Raw genomic sequence first — 18,083 nt, 5'->3', positions numbered from 1 at the left:
AACAGGCTCTAAGATGCCTGCTCTTTGCACTGTTTTTCTGCTTCTCATTCAAGAATGTTTTTGCTTCCCTGGAGAGAGGGTTAAAGAGAGATCATCTGATTCAGCTTCTTTATTGTATGGAGAAAAGACCCAAGGCTCTGGGAGAAGTCATTTGCCTGAGGATACAGACAGAAGAGGTTTGTGGAGCAGGAGTTGGGATCCCATTGAAATTTCGCTTCCCTCCCCCAGGAAATAAAGGGTTGAAGAACCTCTTTCTGACTCTTCGACTGGGCAAAGGTTCGACTCTTCCATATGGCTTGTAAAATACTAGCCTCAAGAAAAGCAACTCCTTTCCCCTCTCGCCTCCATAAGGCAGGATTGTCCCATTCTTGCAGTGTCTGGGCACCAACATCAGAATATGGCTTCTCGAATTCTAACATTTAAAATATGAACCACCTGAGGATCTTGCTTAACATAATCTGGTTTGGTACCTCTGGGGCTGGACCTGAAAGTCTTCATTTCTAACAAGTTCCCTGGTGGTGCTGATGCCGCTGGTCTACAAACCATGCTTTGAATAGAAAGGCCGTGGGCTCCATTTGGACTAAATTCCAACTGCACGCCTTTCTACAAGGGCTCACAGGGCCATTTAGATGCGGCAGTCAGAGCCTATACGTTCTGTCTCTGGATACATAAGACCTTCAGAATGCCCCCCTCCCAAGTAGCTGTCCGAGGTCCTGCTTGGGTCTCATCCCTAAGTCCCAGGACAGACTGGGCTGCAGAGAGGGCAGCTCATGGGGGGTGGTATAGGTGTGGTTTGGACATGTGCAAGGCCCCTTGTCATGAAGGGTGAAGGTGCATATTGAAAATGAGAAGCTGGAGGCCTGCATTTGATCTCCTCAGGCCACACATGTTCAAGGTGAACCTGCCAGGGGACATCACCTGAGGTACCCACAGAAGGAACCACTAACTCAAGCCTCTATACAGTCTTTCCCTGAGGGTTCTTTGTGTACTTCCCAAAGAGGCAGGTGTTTATGACTGAAAGAGAAGGGGCTCAGAAAATAAGTCACTGATTCAATGGAGAGTAACAGAGCATAGGATAGCAGAAAGGGAGGAAGGTGGGAGACAGGTGAGGGTGGTGAGGGTGTCTCTTGCCAGAGAGAATATCCTGCTGGGAGGTAGGAATAGACATACCAGGGCTGAAGAAGCTGAGGAACTATAGCCCGGGGTCAAAAGGATCTTGTTACATGTCCCCATCCCTTTCCTTGTTCGTCTTTAAAGAGCCAACCAAGGTGAAGTTACCCTATGGGGGAGGGGGGGAAGGAGGAGGGGAGGGGAGGAGGAGATGAGCTCTTTTACCTCCACTTGTACTTACTCATTTGACTCTTCCCCCATTTATTTTCCGTTATCTTTATACCACTTAATGATATTTGAACCTCAGTGTCTTCACCTGTAAAATGGGCATAATATTTCCTTCGTGGAGTTGTTCTGAGACTTGGGTAAAACAAGACATTTGAGGTCAAGTGGAATTGTGCTTCTGGAAAGATGGAGCATATATACTTTTCCCTATTCCCCCTGCTAAGTACAGCTAGAACAGTCAGACAGTGTATGTAAAACAACCATAAGAAAACTGGAAGACTCTGAAGGTAGAAACAAGAAGGTAGACCCACTAGAGACTGAAGACCCAAGGACGAGTAGGTGGTGAGTTCCTTGTGTTTTCTTCTTGCCTCATTTATCTCAGAGTTGGAGGTGAAGAAGTTGGCAGTCCGGAAACACCAGTGAGCACAAACAGAAAGAGGTCCAGCAAAAGCCTGTTCTGTGTAGCCAAAGGACCAGAAAAGGGGCAGCCTAGAAAAAAACAGAACGCCTCAAGACAATAACTGTTCCTCTCCCGCCAAACATCACAGAAAAAACTGTGGCTCCATCCTACCAGCCAATGCTGAATGGGGAGCCTAAGACACCCTCATGAGGCTGCAATACACATCCCAACAGCTCTGCTGAGGTGGTATCAGAGAAAGTCAGGTCAGAAGCTGGGACTTCTATCCCTGCCAGGAGTAAAAAACGCTTCACCTACAGTGGACGTCCATGAAGACCACGAGGGGAGCTTGTATTCCAGTCTCCCGCCCATCAAGCAATAACAAGGTGCCCTTTCTTTTCCCTCTTGGGATGGTGTTAGAGAAAACCTAGTGGAGAGTCAGGACTTGGACAACTACCCAGCAGTAAGGATGCCAAATGGGGAATAACAGCAAGCACTCCTACCACTCCCAGCCTTATCCGCAGAAGCTGAGTGCGGAACTGGAGTGCCCAGTCCTGCCCAGCAGTCATGAAGAACCTTTCCCTCATCTGCGTTATCAGGAGGCCAGGAAGTGGGGAACCTAGATGTGTTCCCTCAGCTGACAGAAAAGAGTCACCCCCATTTCTGCCACCAGGAAAAACCAACTAAAATAGAAGCTTCCAATAATATCCAGAGTCTCCTAACATAATACTTAAAATGCCCATGGTGTCAATAGAAAAGTACTCATCATACCAAGAGCCAGGAGAGTGTAAACTTGAATGAAAAGAGGTGATCAGTAGATGCCAACATTGAGATGACTGAAGTAGTAGAGTATTCTGACAGAGACTTTAAAGCAGTTGTTACAAAAATAGTTCAGTGTTGGGGCGCCTGGCTGGCTCAGTCTGTTGAGTGACTCAGTCCTGATTTTGGCTTGGGTCATGATCTCATGGTTTGTGGGATCAAGCCCCACTCCAGGCTCGGTGCTGATAGCGTGGAGCCTGCTTGGGATTCTCTCACTCTCCTCCTCTTCCTCTGCCCCCCCCTTCTCTCTCTCTCAAGATAAAAAACATTTAAAAAAATGCTTCAGTAATTATGAACATGACTGAAACACACACAAAAAATAGTTTTATTTTATTTTTGGAAGAAATGGAATGTCTCTGCAAAGAAATGGAAGATGTAAAAAAAAAGAAACAGAAATGTTAGAAGTGAAGAATACAATAAAAAAATAAAAAGCTTACTGGATGGGCTCAGCAGCAGAATGAGGAGAGTAGAAGAATCCATGAACTTGAAAGAAATGATAGAAAGTATGCAATCTGAACAGCATGGAGAAAAGCGATTGGGGGAGGGGTGATGAACAGAGATTCAAGGACCTGTGGGACTATGACTTAAATTGTAGTACTGGAAAGATTGGGGAAAGGATGCTACTGAAGAAGTACTTGAAGAAATGATAACTGAAAACTTCCCAAATTTGGTAAAAGGCATAAAAGATTGAAGAAGCCAAGAAAACCCCAAAGAAGATAAACCTAATCGACACAAAAACATAATCAAACTTCTAAAAATAAAAAGTAAACCTCTTGAAAGTAGCAAAGAAATGATATATTACCTATAGGTGGAAAACAATTTGAATGACTGAATTTCTCCTCAGAAACCTTGAAAGCTAAAAGGAAGTGGCACAACATTTTTCAAGTGCCAGAAGAAAAGAACTATCAATCCAGAATCCTATTACCAGTGAAAATATCCTTGAAGATTGAAGGGGAAATCAAGACATTCTCAAATGAAGGAAAACTAAGAAAATTTGTTAGAGCAGACCTATCCTGAAAGAATGGCTAAAGGAAGCTTTCTAAACAGAAAAGAAATGATAAAAGGAAGGATCTTGGACCATCAGTTCAGGAGAAAAAACAATGGAAAAGAATACAAATGTGAGTAAATGTGACACACTTTTCTTCTTTTGAATTTTCTAAATTATGTTTGCTGGTTGAAGCAAAAACTGTTAACATTGTCTGATGTAGTTCTAAATGTATATAAAAGAAATATGTAAGACCATTATAAGGAAAGGGTTAAGGGATGTAAAAGGAAGTAAGGTTTCTATACTTCACATTAACTGATAAAATGTCCACACCAGTAGACTGTGATAAGTTATGTGTACATATAGTATAATCCATAGAACAACCACTAAAACAGGTATATAGTGACATATAATTTAAAAAACACTACAGATAAAAAATAATTAAAAAAAAATGCTCAAGTAACCCATAAGAAAACAGGAAATCTCAGAAGAGCAAAAAACAGAATAAACAAAAAATAAAAAATAAAAGGCTGACTTAAGCCCTAACATATCAATGATTGCATTAATTACATTAAATGTAAATTGTCTAAATATGCCAATGAAAAGAAAGGGATTGGCAGATGTAAATTTAATCCAAGAATGTAGGTATGGCTGTATTAATAACAGATAAAGTAAACTTCAGAGCACAGAAAATTATGAGAGATTCAGAAGGACGTTATGTAATAAGAAAAGGGTCAATCCATCAAGAAGACAGAACAATCCTAAATGTGTGTTCACCAAGCTCCAGAGCTGTAATATATGTGAAGCAGAAACCAAAAGAAGAAATAGACAAATAGGCTCATAGTTTGAGACTTTAACACCCCTCTCTCCACATTGACAGAACACCTACTCAGAAAATCATTAAGGATACAGAAGAATTCAGCCACACCATCCAGCAACAAGATCTAACTGATATCTATAGAATGCACAACAGGAGCAGAATACATATACTTTAAAGCACCCTTAAACATATACAAAGATAGACTATATTCTGGCCATAAAACAAATCTCAACACATTTTGAAAACTTGAAATCATAGTGTATTTTCACAGTGTAATCAAACTGGAAATCAGTAACCAAAAGATAACAGAAAACTCTCTAAACACTTAGAGCCAAAATCACACCTTACTAAGTAATCCATGGGTCAGAAAGTTTCAAGGGTAACCAAAATATATATTGAACTTAATGAAAATGAAAATATATAAAAATCTGTGGGACATAGCCTAAGGAATGCAGAGGAGAAATTAATAGCACTAAATGTTTACACTAAAAAATAGGAAAATCTTTAAATCTAAGATCTTACCTCAACACAGAAAAAGAGAAAAATAAATCTAAAGTAAGGGGAATGAACAAAAGAAAGATTAAGAACAGAAATAAATGAAATTGAAAACAGAAAAGCAGTAGAGAAAATCAATGAAAGCAAGAGCTTGTTCCTTGAAAAGATCAATAAAATTGACAAATGTCTAGCAAGAGTAACAAAGAAACAGAGAAAGAAGACACAAATGAACGATATCAAGAATGAAACAGAGATACCATTACAAACCCTGCAGACATCAAAAGGGCAATAAGGATATTATGAACAATTCTACACGTCTAAAGTTGACAACTTGAAGAAGGAACAGTTCTACAAAAAGCTTACAGTACCTCAAGTAACCTAGTATAAATCATTTGAATAGCTCTGTGACTGCTAAGGACATTGAATCCATAATTTTAAAACTCCCCCCAAAAAGCTATAACACTGTGTCAACAATACTTGAATTAAAATTTTTAAATAAATAAATTGGTAAGTAAAAAACTAAATTCCCAAAAAAAGGCTATCTCAAAGTCTAGGGACTTTTCACTGGAAAATTCTGTCAAATGTTTAAAAATGAATTAACACCAATTCTACACAGTGTTTCCAAGAAAAATGGAAGAGGAGGAAACACTTGCTGATTCATTTTAAGAAGCTGATGTTACCCTGATACCAGACCTAGACAGAGACCACAAGAATAATACTGCAGATTAACAACTTTTGTGAGTATAGTCAGAAAAATCCTTAGCAAAATATTAGAAAATAGAATTCAGCAAGATATAAAATAGAATTATACCATAAGCAAATGCTGTTTATTTCAGGGATAAAGCTGGTTCAATATTCAAAAATTAATGAAATCTTTATTGACAGCCTAAAGAAGAAAAATCACAATGATCTCAATCTGTGCAAAAAAAGCATTTGACTGATTCAACACCCATTATGATAACTTTTTCCTCAGAAAAACAGGAATAGAGAGGAACTTCCTCAACTTGAAAAAAAGCATTTGCAAAAAAGCCTACAGCTAACATGATGCTTAATGGAGAGGTGCTGAATACTTTCCCCCTGAGATTGGCAACAAGGCAAGGATGTCCACTCTTAACCTCACCTATTCAACATTTGCTAGAAGTTCTAGCCAATGCAATAAGTCAAGAAAAGGAAATGAATGGTATACAAATCAAAGAATTAAACTGTCTTTATTTGCAGATCACAGGATTGTCTAGCTAGAAAATCCCAAGGAATTTCCAAAAAAAAAAAAAAATTCTTAGAACTGGTAAATGAATTCAATAAGGTTACAGGATACAAAATGGACATTAAAAAAATCTTATTTCTATATCCTAGCAATGGACACAATAAAATCAGAAAATTTCATAACATTTACAATTTCTCAAGGAAGAGAAATACTTAGACTTAAATCTAACAAGATGTTACAAGACCATCCCCTCTGGGGTGCATAGCTCAACACATAGCTCCAAGCCTTTCTGAGGCTTTGCCCTTTTGTATAGAACTGGGGTAAGCAGGGTTTAAGGTTTTCTAGAAGCTCTGCAGAATTGTCCTCAGAGGTCATTTAGACCAGCCATTCAGACTGTGCTTCCTGAGGAGTACTAGAAACCCTTGAGGATAACATTAATAAGAGTTCTACCCATCATTGTGGGTGATATTCGATTTAAAGGAATGAATCATGGCTGGAAGGAAGTTTGAAAGCCATTTGCTAACTGAATGACCTTGGGAAAGTAATGTCACTCTCTGGGCATCTGCTTCCTCATTAGTGAAATGTATCACTGGTGATCGCTGTACGAATTAAGTGAAATCACGCATTTACACAGTTAGCTTAGTGCCTGCTATCTGTAAGCGTAAAAACTATTAGCCACTGCTGCTTCTTGTTTCTGTATGTTACTAGTAATAGTGCTCTCACCTCCTGGTTTTCCAAGGCCACACAGAGAGTTAGCACGTGGAGAAAAAGCCAAAGGCTGTGGTCATTTTATGGTACGGGCCGTTGGAGGCTGCCAAAGACGATCTTCTGATAGGTTCCTTTTTCCCCAGCTGGGATAAAGATCTTCAGTGGAGAGAGAGGGCTCCAGTGCTGTGGACTGCATCTTCCTGTTATGTCCTAGTCCCTTCCTAACCCCTCGGGGTACAGTCCTTTGTCCTTTATATTCCTACCTTAGGAGCAAGTTGTGATGGCAAAACTTATCATTGGGGCACCTCCACTTTGTTAAAGAGCATCGTCAGATTATGAACGCATCATTTACTCCGTGTGTACTTTTGTGTCCGAGCCTTGGCAAGTAAGATTCCTCTGAGCCTCGTTTTCCCCATCTCTAAGACAGGATAATAATATCTCCCCTCTCCCCAGGTGGCAACGAGAAGCAAGAAGATCGTGATTTATTACTTTTTTGAAAAGCAAAAAATAATAAGTTAGGGGAGGGAAATTAACATTTTTGAAATTGGAAAAGCCATACTTGGAATGGGCATGGAGTAAATTGCATCATAAGCAAATATGATTGTAACATATTAATGGCTAAACAAAGGTTTTAAAGCAAGCAATAGCAAGGTGTAATACCTTTTGATTCACAAATCAGTAAAAAGTAAAAGTGTACAGGTACTCACGTTGAAGCACATAGTATTAATCATACATAGAGAATCTTGGGTCTTTGTTCAGTAGTCACTTGTAGGCAATCCCTAAAGAAAGCCTAGGATTTCATTTCTTTTATCAATGGACTACCTGTGTAGAATGATGATGGCTTAGAAATGCAACATATTGTTTGGTCAGTTTTTTAAACAAAACCTTCAGGACCCTAGCAGCAAGAAAGAAAAGAAAAACAGGGAGAGCCCTACCTATTATGCCCATATATTCATTAGCAGTAAGGAAAAAACTTTTATAGATGACATTTCAAGAAAGAAAATTCAAATAAGCAAATTTATCAAAAAAAAACCATCACTTTTTATACAATGTCTGGTGCTCTGCTAAGTATGTTCCATTTCTTACATCATCTCCTTTAACCTCCCCATTAACTGTGTAAGGAGGTTTCCCATTAACTACCTTTCTCAAATGAGCACACTGAGACTCAAGAAAATGAAGGAATTTGTCTGCAATCCCATAGATGGGAAGTGGCAGGACTGGGCTCTGAACCCACATTCTTGCCACTCCTTGGCGTTTGCTAATCATTAAGGTTGGGATCCCATCACTCAATACGTTCCACAGAACTCTCAGAAACAATCGAAAGGAATTCCAACCTTAGCTGGTGGCCAGTCTCCTCTTTTCAAGAGGTGCTAAGGAGGGGTGCCTGGGTGGCGCAATCAGTTAAGTGTCCTACTTCAGCTCGGGTCATGATCTCGTAGTTAGTGAGATGGAGCCCTGCATGGGGCTCTGCTCTGACTGGAGCCTGCTTCAGATTCTGTGTCTCCCTCTCTCTCTGCCCCTACCCTGCCTGTGTCCGTCCATCCTCCCTCCCCTCCCCCCCCCTCAAAAATAAACAATAAAAAAAAAAGATACTAAGGAAACAAAACAGTCATAGAGTAAAACACTTATAACTGTGCTATGGAGTTCGTTTTGTTGAAGTTAGATTTAGGCTTTTTTTTTTGGGGGGGGGGGGGTTCCTTTTTTCCCTTCCCTTCCAAGTTCCCCTTCTTATGGCTACCACGAAATTTCAGTGCTCTCTCCTAAGCTTTGGGTGCACATCTGTTTACCAAAACAGGACACTGAAAATTGTTTCAAGTGTTTTCACTGACTCTCTATTCCATCCTGGAAATCCCCACATGGATTAAAGCCCTGATCAGTGATCCGAGAGTTTCCCAAACCGCGTAGACAAAGCCTCACACAGATCCGCGTTCTGAAGGCTGAGAAAACTGAACTCTGCAGTCTTGCGTAATCGCTTGAATCCTGGGTGCTGTACGGAATGGGTGAATACACTGCCTTTGATGTAATTTTTTTCGTATTTATTTTAGCAACTTACGAAGTCGAAATTGAAGAACTGCAAAAGGTATTGTTTGCTCTTTTTACCAACTTTATAACGACAACAGGTATACAGAATTGATTGTAACGTATTTTGTTTTTATGAGCAAGGAGAAAAGCCTTTGCTTTTGGTTTTCCCCTGATTCCTGAGGGTTTTCCAAGACTCCAGCTGTTAAGATTCTGTAGCCTGAGGCCTGTAATAACAGAGATAGAAAATGTGGAAGGGGGAGAGAATCTGGTCCCAATCCATTCTAAGCCCCTTATCTATGGCGGCCAGCATCAACCGGCCTTTAATAACTGTCCCTTCAGAGAGAGGACTGCTGTGGCACAAGCCAAATGTGCATATCTGTGCTTTCGCGAGAATGACCAGCCCTTTGAAGGCACATTTGCTGGCTCCTCGTGGGCACAGTGTAGGTGCCACCTTGGAACAGCTTGATTAGGGTTCAGGCAGAATCACTGTTGGCCTCAATCCCAGCTCCTGGCTGTGTGATCTTAAACCTCCATTTCCTCACCTGTAAAATAGAGATAATAGAAGTACCCATGGGTGCCTGGGTGGCTCAGCGGGTGAAGCATCCGACTTTGGCTCAGGTCATGATCTCGCAGTTTGTGAGTTCGAGCCCCACATAGGGCTCTGTGCTGACAGCTCAGAGCCTGGAGCCGGCTGCGGATTGGGTGTCTCCCTCTCTCTCTGCCCCTCCCCTGCTCATACTCTGTCTCTCTCTCTCTGTCAAAAATAAATAATCATTTTATGGGGCGCCTGGGTGGCTCAGTTGGTTAAGCATCCGACTTTGGCTCAGGTCATGATCTCACAGTCTGTGAGTTCGAGTCCTGAGTCGGGCTCTGTGCTGACAGCTCAGAACCTGGAGCCTCTTCAGATTCTGTGTCTTTCTCTCTCTCTCTCTCTCTCTCTCTGCCCCTCCCCCGCTCACACTCTGTTTCTGTCTCTCAAAAATAAATAAACATTAAAAAAATTTTAAATCATTTAAAAAATTTTTAAAAAAATAAAAAAGTACCAACATCTGGGGTCATTGTAGGAATGAGAATAAGGTAAATTCAGGTGAACAGTTTAATAGTAAGTGCTGGCTTCTGTTGCAGTCATGAGCCCCAGTTATGTCTGTGTAAAATGTGTATTGTCTGTAAGGACAGGAAGCATATGCCTTGTGGTTACCATATCTTCTGTAGTAGGTGCTCAGTAAATAAGGGGGTTCATCATCGCTGGGAGAACTCAGAGTAGGTAATGCCTGGCACACAGTAGGTGCTAACTTCATGTTGTGGGTCAGTTAAAGTTTACTCTTTTCTCATTGTCTTCATTTAGTCAAATCTTACATCTTTCTGCTTACTTTCTTACACTTGCTGCAAAGGACTGTTCGTTAGTGGGTACACTTTATAGCTAGAAAACTATAAATGATTGTTGTTCTTATTAACAAGGGTAGAACCATTCTGATTTTAAAAAGTTTCCAGAAACAAGACCAAAAAAAAAACTGGCTTCAGTTATCTGGCAACATCACCAAATGATAAACTTTTCTGCACAGGTGAAATCCATAAATAGCTAGAGTTTATCCCATTCAAAATTTAAAAAGCTTGAAAGTATTTTTAACTTTTAAGTCTTAGCTTAGAGACATGAATTGTGTTCACTCAGTATTCATTTTTATTTATTTTGAGAGAGGGAGGAGGGAGGGAGGGAGGGCGGGAGAGGGAGAGAAAGCACAAGCAGGAGAGGCCCAGAGAGAAGGAGAGACAGAATCTCAGGCAGGCTCCACACCATCAGTGCAGAGCCCGATGTGGGGCTCGAACTCACGAACCGTGAGATTGTGCCGTGAGCCAAGATCAAGAGTCGGATGCTTAACCCACTGCGCCACCCAGGCGCCCCTGTTGATCTCGGTATTCTTTTTTTTTTTTTTTTTTTTTTTATTTATTTATTTATTTATTTATTTATTTATTTTAATGTTTATTTATTTTTGAGACAGAGAGAGACAGAGCATGAACAGGGGAGGGGCGGAGAGAGAGGGAGACACAGAATCTGAAACAGGCTCCAGGCTCTGAGCTGTCAGCACAGAGCCCGACGCGGGGCTCGAACTCACGGACCGTGAGATCATGACCTGAGCCGAAGTCGGACGCTTAACCGACCGAGCCACCCAGGCGCCCCGATCTCAGTATTCTTAACTGGGTTGGGGGAATCTGACTTTACCTTTTCTTGATGACGTGGAATCCTCTGGAACATAATGGACTGAGTGGGCATAGTTCACGCTCTTCTTGGTGAAATGCTTTTGGGCCCTTGTTAGGTGTTCGGAGCTAGATCCCTTCACATCTGACCACCACAAGGGTGTTTGCTGTCTCCTGTCAGACAGTTAGGATTTCTTTGTCAATACCTTTGTGTCTGGAAGGGAGTCTTTCACATGGAAAAGCATGTGCCGAGTCCTTATTGTGTGTCAGGCACTTGTGCAAATGTGGGAGCACTTAATCCTCAGTGTTCCCCGCCGAGGTAGTATCTCTGCTTCATTTCCCAGGTGAGAACTCAAGGCTCAGAGAGAGAAAACAACCTGTGAGTAACGCAGCAGAGGTCCGTCTGACATGTTATTTTACCTGCGCTGCCATCCAGTTTGTTAGAATTCTATGGAAAATAAAAACCAGTAGTCCCCGAATGAAGGCTTGTGGGGTTACCTTCAAAGGAGGGTAAATGAGCTATGAGGCTGGTCTTGGTGACAGCATTTTCGAGGCTTAGATATTTTCTGTTTTCTTCAGTATTCTTGTCTAGATTCAGAATAATGAATGAATCAGATCTGTGTGATGACTGAATAAACGAGGAGCTCTGTTGTGGTCACTGGGACGTAATTTTAACAGAGCCAAATCTAGATCATATGAGAGCTGACTTTGGATCAAGGTGGGGCACGACCAGCAAGGGAGAGTCCCCAGCATGGCTTACATACTCATTTACCACTTCTGCCCACTGAAACATTGCCCCAATATCCCAAGCACATATTTCCTCAAGTGACCAGAAAGTCTTTCCTCTACAGAGGCCTTCCTGGAAAAGCATGCAGAGGACAATGAGTTCTTCTAAGCAAATTACACATTTCTTCTGGCGTGTGCCGTAGCTTTGGGGGTGCTTGTTTTCCTCTCATGGTTCCTGGAAATTTCTGTTGTCCGTGTCTGCCTTTGCTCTGTCCTCGGGCCTCACCTCATCTTTTGTTCAAGTCTCTAATGGGCTGTAAGCAAACAACAAAGGCATGGTTTGGATTGATTTATGAAAATGACCAGTTTCCTCTTTACTTTCAGCCTTGGAAGAGTGGTCTCCGTGGAGAATCTAGGTGAGTTTTACCTTCAAATGGAAAAACATTTATCCAACCACTGACCCTCGGATGACTGAACTAGTTTTCCTCAATGGGCCAGCTGGGCAAACTGGCCTGGTTCAGCCTCCCTCGTGCCCCGCAAGGTGCCTGGTACAGAGAAGGTGCTCAGGGCTCCTGCACGGCCTTTGCCTCCTGCCTTGTTCTAGCCCACGCCAAACTCATCAGCAAACACTTACTGAGACCCCCAACGTCACTAGCCAGTCACTTTCTAACTGCGGGGACTACAGCAGTGGTGCGATATGACCACTACCCTCAGGGGCTCCTGGGTGGTGGGAGTCACACAAATAGGCATAAAACGATCACGTGAGTCCCCAAGACCTTAGTTTCCCAAATCCAGCGTGCTGTTTTGAGTCTCTGTGCCTTTACTCCCCAACTTGATGATCTGGCAAACATCGACTGACCATCAGACACCCCCTCCTGTAAGAAACCTTCCTAATTCCCCTCCTTCAGAGAGAAGTACCCAGCCCCTTCTCTGTAAGGTCACAAGTTGGCGCTGACATTGCTGTATGTCGTTTATTTGCTAACATGCCAGTTCATCCTCACTCTCCTCTACCTCCTTCCCGTCAGAGCTCCTTGTGAGGAGGGCCCATGTTGTCCTGTTCTTGGTATTGTTAAAACCTCTTTTACTGGTAGGTTCAGAGCACAGTCTTGGCAAGGGCATTACCGGCCTCTTACCCGCCTCTTCAGAGTCTGTGTCTGTCACTCTTCCCCTGGAGTTATTTTTAATACATTAGGGTAAACACGGTCAGTGAACTCTGGAGAAGTATCAGAATTTTCTGACCGAGGATACGAACGCAAGCAGTGGATCATAGGGGAAGCCCGTTTCATGTTTCTCCTTGAGTTCTGGCCTGCCTGCCTCAATTCATGGTCCCCATAATTACCCTCTAGCAGGGTGCTGGGCACTTGGTAAGCACACGTCGAATGATTCATTCAATGTTTATTGAGCTTTACCCCTGTTCAGATGCCGCTAGATTCTGAAGTCCAAAAATGAATAGAATATATTCTCTGCCTTTGGTTCAAGATGGGAGTGGAGGCCAGAATGGTTGGGGGTCAGGAGCTATTTGGAGGCAGATGACCACATAAGTAGGACTTTGCAATATAATATAATCACTGCTAAGAGGTTATAGAAGCCCAGAGATGAGGCTCTGGGCCCCCTTTCTTGAAGAGTTGACAGTTGAGTTTATTCTTGAAAGACCTGTAGGAATTGGCCAGGTGAAAATGTTGGAATGTATGTTCCAGGCCCAAGGAAAAGTAGGAGCAAAGACATACTGTTCAACAGTGAGGCTGGTCCAGGAATCCACAAACAAAGATCAGGCCCGAGCATAAGGTGCAGTGTGGGAGCAGCAGGAACGAAGCCAGGGGCACATACAGAGGGGGATCCAGGAGGTCCCACGCTGTCTATTTGCCATTTAGACCAGCCCCATCCGATGGAACTATAAGGCAAACCACAGATGTCATTTAAGAGTTTTCTAGTAGCTGTATGTTAAAAAGTAAAAAGAAACAGGTGAAATTAATGTATTTCATTGATCCCAGTATACCAAAATATTCTTTCAACATGTAATCAATACTGAGGTATTTTATAGTATTGTATTCATGCCAAGTCTTCAAGATCCAGATATGTTTTATACTTCCAGCTCATTTTGAACCTGATACATTTCAAGTGCTCAAGAGCCACACCTGGATAGTAGTCACTATTGGATGGCACAGATTTAGACTTTATACTATAGATCGGGGGGAATTACAAGTTTCAAAGCAGGGATAATGTACCCCATTTCCTTAGAGTCTCCCTAGAACTCACAATACCGAATTGGATTTGATAACCATTTATGGAGGTCCAATTGTGTAGAAAGTACCAGACAAGGGCCTGAGGGACAGGAAGATAGGTTACAAAGGACATAATGTCAACAAGGCAGTTAATGCTTTAGGAGAAATACCAGCAGTGTGTGGTGAGAACAGGAGAATCGGGTACTTCTGACATAGCAAATGCTTCCATGAAGAAAAGTACACTGACAATTATTGAGGGCCCATTATGTGCTCTGAACAGTGCTAGGCTTTCAACATTTTTATCACATTTCATTCTCATGGTAACCGTGGAGACTGGCACTGTGACCATTTATAAATGATACAATTTGATTTTTTAGACAGGTAAGTCTTAGACTTTCAGAAAGGGGGATGGTGGGGATTAGAACCCAGCCCTCCTTCACAGCCCCTGATCATCACAGAACTAGCATATGGCCTTAAAGGTGGGCGTGAGTGCTCACTTTTGAGATGCATGAAGGAAACTCCTTAAAACTCTTTACGTTGTCGTTCAGAACAGCGCTCTCTCTGGTGCTTTTCCTCCCGTGGTGGCCCCTCTCTGATTTTCTTTGAGGGCTCCTCTCCTTCTGCCTTCCATATAATTGTGGCTGTAAATCTAGTTCACTATGCCAGAAGCAGAAGTTCTCATATGGGTGTTGATGTTCTCCAGCATTCTGTCCCTTGGTCCTCTGTCCTGGTTCTTCATGACACCGTCCACCCTGCCTCTCTTACACTCCCTCCGGTGCAGCTGCCATCTGTATTCTCGTGCATGGAGGTCATTCGTTTCCTTCGGGAATACTAAGTACCACTCTGTGCCAGGACTGTGCTATTGCCACCATGGATTACACAGCACTAGTGCTGGGATACAGAAATCACAGAGCTCTGCCTCCTTGTAACTTGTTAGTTTACCAGGCAAAGTGAACGAACTGGAGGCAGATCCATAGACAATGCGTTAAGCTGCAAGATGGAAGGACACATTATTGGGGCAGCAGATAAGAAGGTAGGACTGGGAGAATCAGGAAAGGATTCTTAGAGGTAAGATTCAGAGAAATTCAGATACATTGAGAACAAATTGCCGTCATGTTTTCCAGCAATAGAAGATGTGGAAGGCATGTCTGATAAAGGAAATAGTAAATAAAAAGGGAGATTTGCAGGGCACCTGGGTGACTGTCGGTTAAGCATCAGACTCTAGACTTCAGTTCGGGTCATGATCTCATGGTCGTGAGATCGAGCCCCGCGTCAGGGTCTGCGTTGACTTCACGGAGCCTGCTTGGGATCCTCTCTCTGCTCCCCCCGCCCCCCCACCCCCCGCCAAAAAAAAGAAAAAAACTTAAAAAGATAAAAGGAAGAACTGCTTGAACTAGGCTGGTAGGTTTGGGGAATGTGAGAGTCTAGAGCAAAAGTGGAGGGAAGGAGCAGAGGGAGACGAGGTTGGAAAGAAAGGTTGCGGTAAGATCACAATGGGCTTATATTTTATCCTATAGTCAATGGCGAGTTCCTAGGGAGATTTTAAGCAGGGATTCGTTCTGGCATTGACTGGAGCAGATAGAAACTCAACGAGATGATCTAATGGGTGACCTGATCCTCATCTTAGAAGAAGGTGGGGAGAGAAGAGGGATTATTGATGTCTGTTTAAATTCATTTTTTCCATTCATTTCATTAAAGTGGGGGGGGGGCACACTGTGATCTAAACACTCTAAACCTGACTTTTTCCCTGCTATCTCTTCACATCTAAGCCCTACACATGAAGATGAAGGTAAAAAAGAGAAGGAAAAGGAGCTGTGTGAATTGGCACCTCGAAAACCAGAAAGGGATCTACATTCAAGCCGTCTTTTCGAGGTATCCGTGTTCTAGGGTTCCGGGCCAACAGAACAGTCCAGCCATGTTATAGGAGCAGTTCATGGAGGGACCTTTCCGAGGCTGTGACAGCAGCTGTCCAGAGTCAGAAGACGCAGCGGGTGTTGGGTGTTTTACCAAAGAAATGAACGTGACCGTAACACAGAGCTCTAGCCTTGGATTTTCCACTCAGTAGTCCTGAAGCAGGCTTTAGGAGACGGGCTGGGACTAGTGTGGATTCAGCCAAGTGCTCTGGGGGCAAGACATAAAGGGACAGCCATTCAGGTGCTCTGCCCTGCAAAAGAAGGAGCCTGGAGGAGGGGCCTCCTTCAGGCGCGTACTCCGGCTTAAAACGACTTCCTTTCTCAGCTAGGCCATCTCATGTGGAAAAGAAAAAGAAATAATCTGTACCCAGGTATCATCTTCAGCCCCATCCTGATTCTGTCTCGCTAGTGATGATAAAAAGAAGTAATGTACGTAAAAGTGCTTGGTAAACCCTAAGCTACCATAAAAATGAAAGGTGTTGTTAGTTATTACCTGTCCGCAAATACCGCCTATATGCGTGTCTCTGTATCCATTTGACACTGTCCCCTTCAGAACGGCTGGAGTGGTCAGAGGCCTCGACAGTTGCTACCACCTCGGCAGTTGTACTGCTCAGAACATTCTAAGAACCTATTTGAGATGTGCCTACCTTATGACCTCAGATCGTTTCAGTTCCATCGGCAGGGCTTGGGTGAATCCAACAGGTCGTCAGTGTTGTGGGCCTGGAGACCCAGGCTGGCCGGGTTGTGTGTTTATAGGGTGTCACAAAGCAGCATAATTCAAGGAAGAAATAAGTCACGAATTATGAAAGGCAGGGACCAGAGTTAGGGGGGCGGCGTTGCACATGAGGCCGGAGAGAGGGCAAGCCCGTAAGTGGGCGATGAGGCCGAGGTCAGGAAGGGGTTAATCAGGAGCATGAAAAAGGCAATAGGGGAGCAAGGTTAGGGATACTGACCGCGAAAGAGCAAAAGCAGGGATTTGTTCTTCATCCGTGCTCGCTGTTTGACAAGAGCCAGGTATGGGGTCAGGCCACCACTAAAGGGACATATTCCTGCTTTCCGAGAGTGGATTTGAGTTTGGGAATCAAAAGTATTTGGATTCCGTTACATAAACGTGGTGGGTGGAGTAGCAGTGGTGTTCGGGGTCAGATGTAAATGGTAAGTCAGTAAAAACATAATCTGTGGTTCAAACCGAGCCTCCTCGGAAGCATTCCCAAGGACAGCCCGAAGGGAGCCCTGCCCCACTTTATTAGGGGCCACAGCGAAGGAAGGCACGTGTATGAAACTGACTTTCTTCCCTGTCATTTTCCCCCATTAAAAACTTCATTCTTGGCTGTGTGACTTAAAAGAATGCCCCTCCTTGTACTGGCCTTTGAGTTTGCCCAGGTCCCACCAAGACCTGGGGAGACCCCATCCTTTATATCTGTTAAATACGTCAGCTTTTTCCCAGTTACTCTCAAGAGGTTATTGTCCTGGTCAAGCCTCCCGCCCACTTGGAGCCGGAAGGACCGTAATCTCTCCCACTGTCGTCCGACAGATGGCCAGAAATGCTGTAATTCCCCTTGGTCCTTCCAGGGCCTCTTCCTGGTAATCCATCCAGATCTTTCTGAAATGCACATCCGTTCGGGTTGCTGCCCGAGGCTCAGTGGAGCCCACAGGTGGCCTCACCCACAAGACCCTGCATCACTCAGCCTCATTCTGTCCCATCTTTCACATCTCTTTTTTCCCCTCTTCCTTCCACTCCGCCCTCAGCGTCAGCCTCCATATTCTGGTCTGAGGACACTAACCCTTGACCAGACCCCCGTGGCTTTGCTCGTGCTGATTTGTGCATCGGGTCTTCTTTTATCCCCTCAGTCGATCTCTTACTTACATTTTAAAATACGCTTTAATAAGACCTGCTTTGGTAGTCTTTCCCCACCCTGTCTCCCAGCCTAGAGAACTGACCTCCCCTCCTCTGCTTCCGTCTCAGTGAACAATACAACTGTAAATAGCCCTGGCCCTGTGGTACCTTAATTGTTCCTGTGCATAGTCTCCGTGATTGCTGTAGAGGCCACCCTGCCCGTTGTATCAATCACCAGAACTCAGTGTTGGTGTCTGACAAACCCTGGAGGGAGGAGGGATGAAAGGAAGTGAGGAGGAACAGAAAAATGGCAGGCGGGAAGATGAAATGTCAGGCAGAAGGAACACAGCATCCCTCGGTGGTCAAGAGAACGGAGCTCTGAGCTCAAGCCTTGCCCTGGTCGACTA

The 18,083-nt window shown here is 43.4% G+C and overlaps 1 protein-coding gene and 1 long non-coding RNA gene across 8 annotated transcripts in view; one reads left to right on the top strand and one right to left on the bottom strand.

Moving 5' to 3' along the window:
• Window positions 1-18,083, top strand: part of FYB2 (FYN binding protein 2) — a 124,358-nt gene that overhangs the window by 67,748 nt on the left and 38,527 nt on the right. For all 6 annotated transcript variants that reach the window (XR_006221497.1, XR_006221496.1, XM_042997365.1 and 3 more), the window contains exons 6-8: window positions 8,809-8,843; window positions 12,089-12,120; window positions 15,696-15,798. Coding sequence is in view for 4 of the 6 variants with exons in the window: in XM_042997365.1 (XP_042853299.1) it covers window positions 8,809-8,843; window positions 12,089-12,120; window positions 15,696-15,798 (170 nt within the window). In the remaining 2 variants the exon portion in view is untranslated. The remainder of the gene's footprint in view (window positions 1-8,808; window positions 8,844-12,088; window positions 12,121-15,695; window positions 15,799-18,083) is intronic.
• On the bottom strand, window positions 8,855-16,439 carry LOC122241386. 2 transcript variants are annotated; one of them, XR_006221498.1, is made up of 5 exons: window positions 16,333-16,439; window positions 14,424-14,916; window positions 13,432-13,595; window positions 11,004-12,018; window positions 8,855-9,327 (listed from the first exon to the last, which is right to left on the bottom strand). It is a non-coding gene; the product is annotated as an uncharacterized LOC122241386 (long non-coding RNA). The 2 variants fall into 2 exon arrangements; XR_006221499.1 differs by having other exon boundaries at window positions 8,855-9,009.

This window comes from Panthera tigris, chromosome C1, assembly GCF_018350195.1.
Source record: "Panthera tigris isolate Pti1 chromosome C1, P.tigris_Pti1_mat1.1, whole genome shotgun sequence".
In the NCBI taxonomy this organism is placed as follows: domain Eukaryota; kingdom Metazoa; phylum Chordata; class Mammalia; order Carnivora; family Felidae; genus Panthera; species Panthera tigris.
Note: the sequence above shows the minus strand (reverse complement) of the source record. Positions and strands in the feature narration are given on the sequence as shown.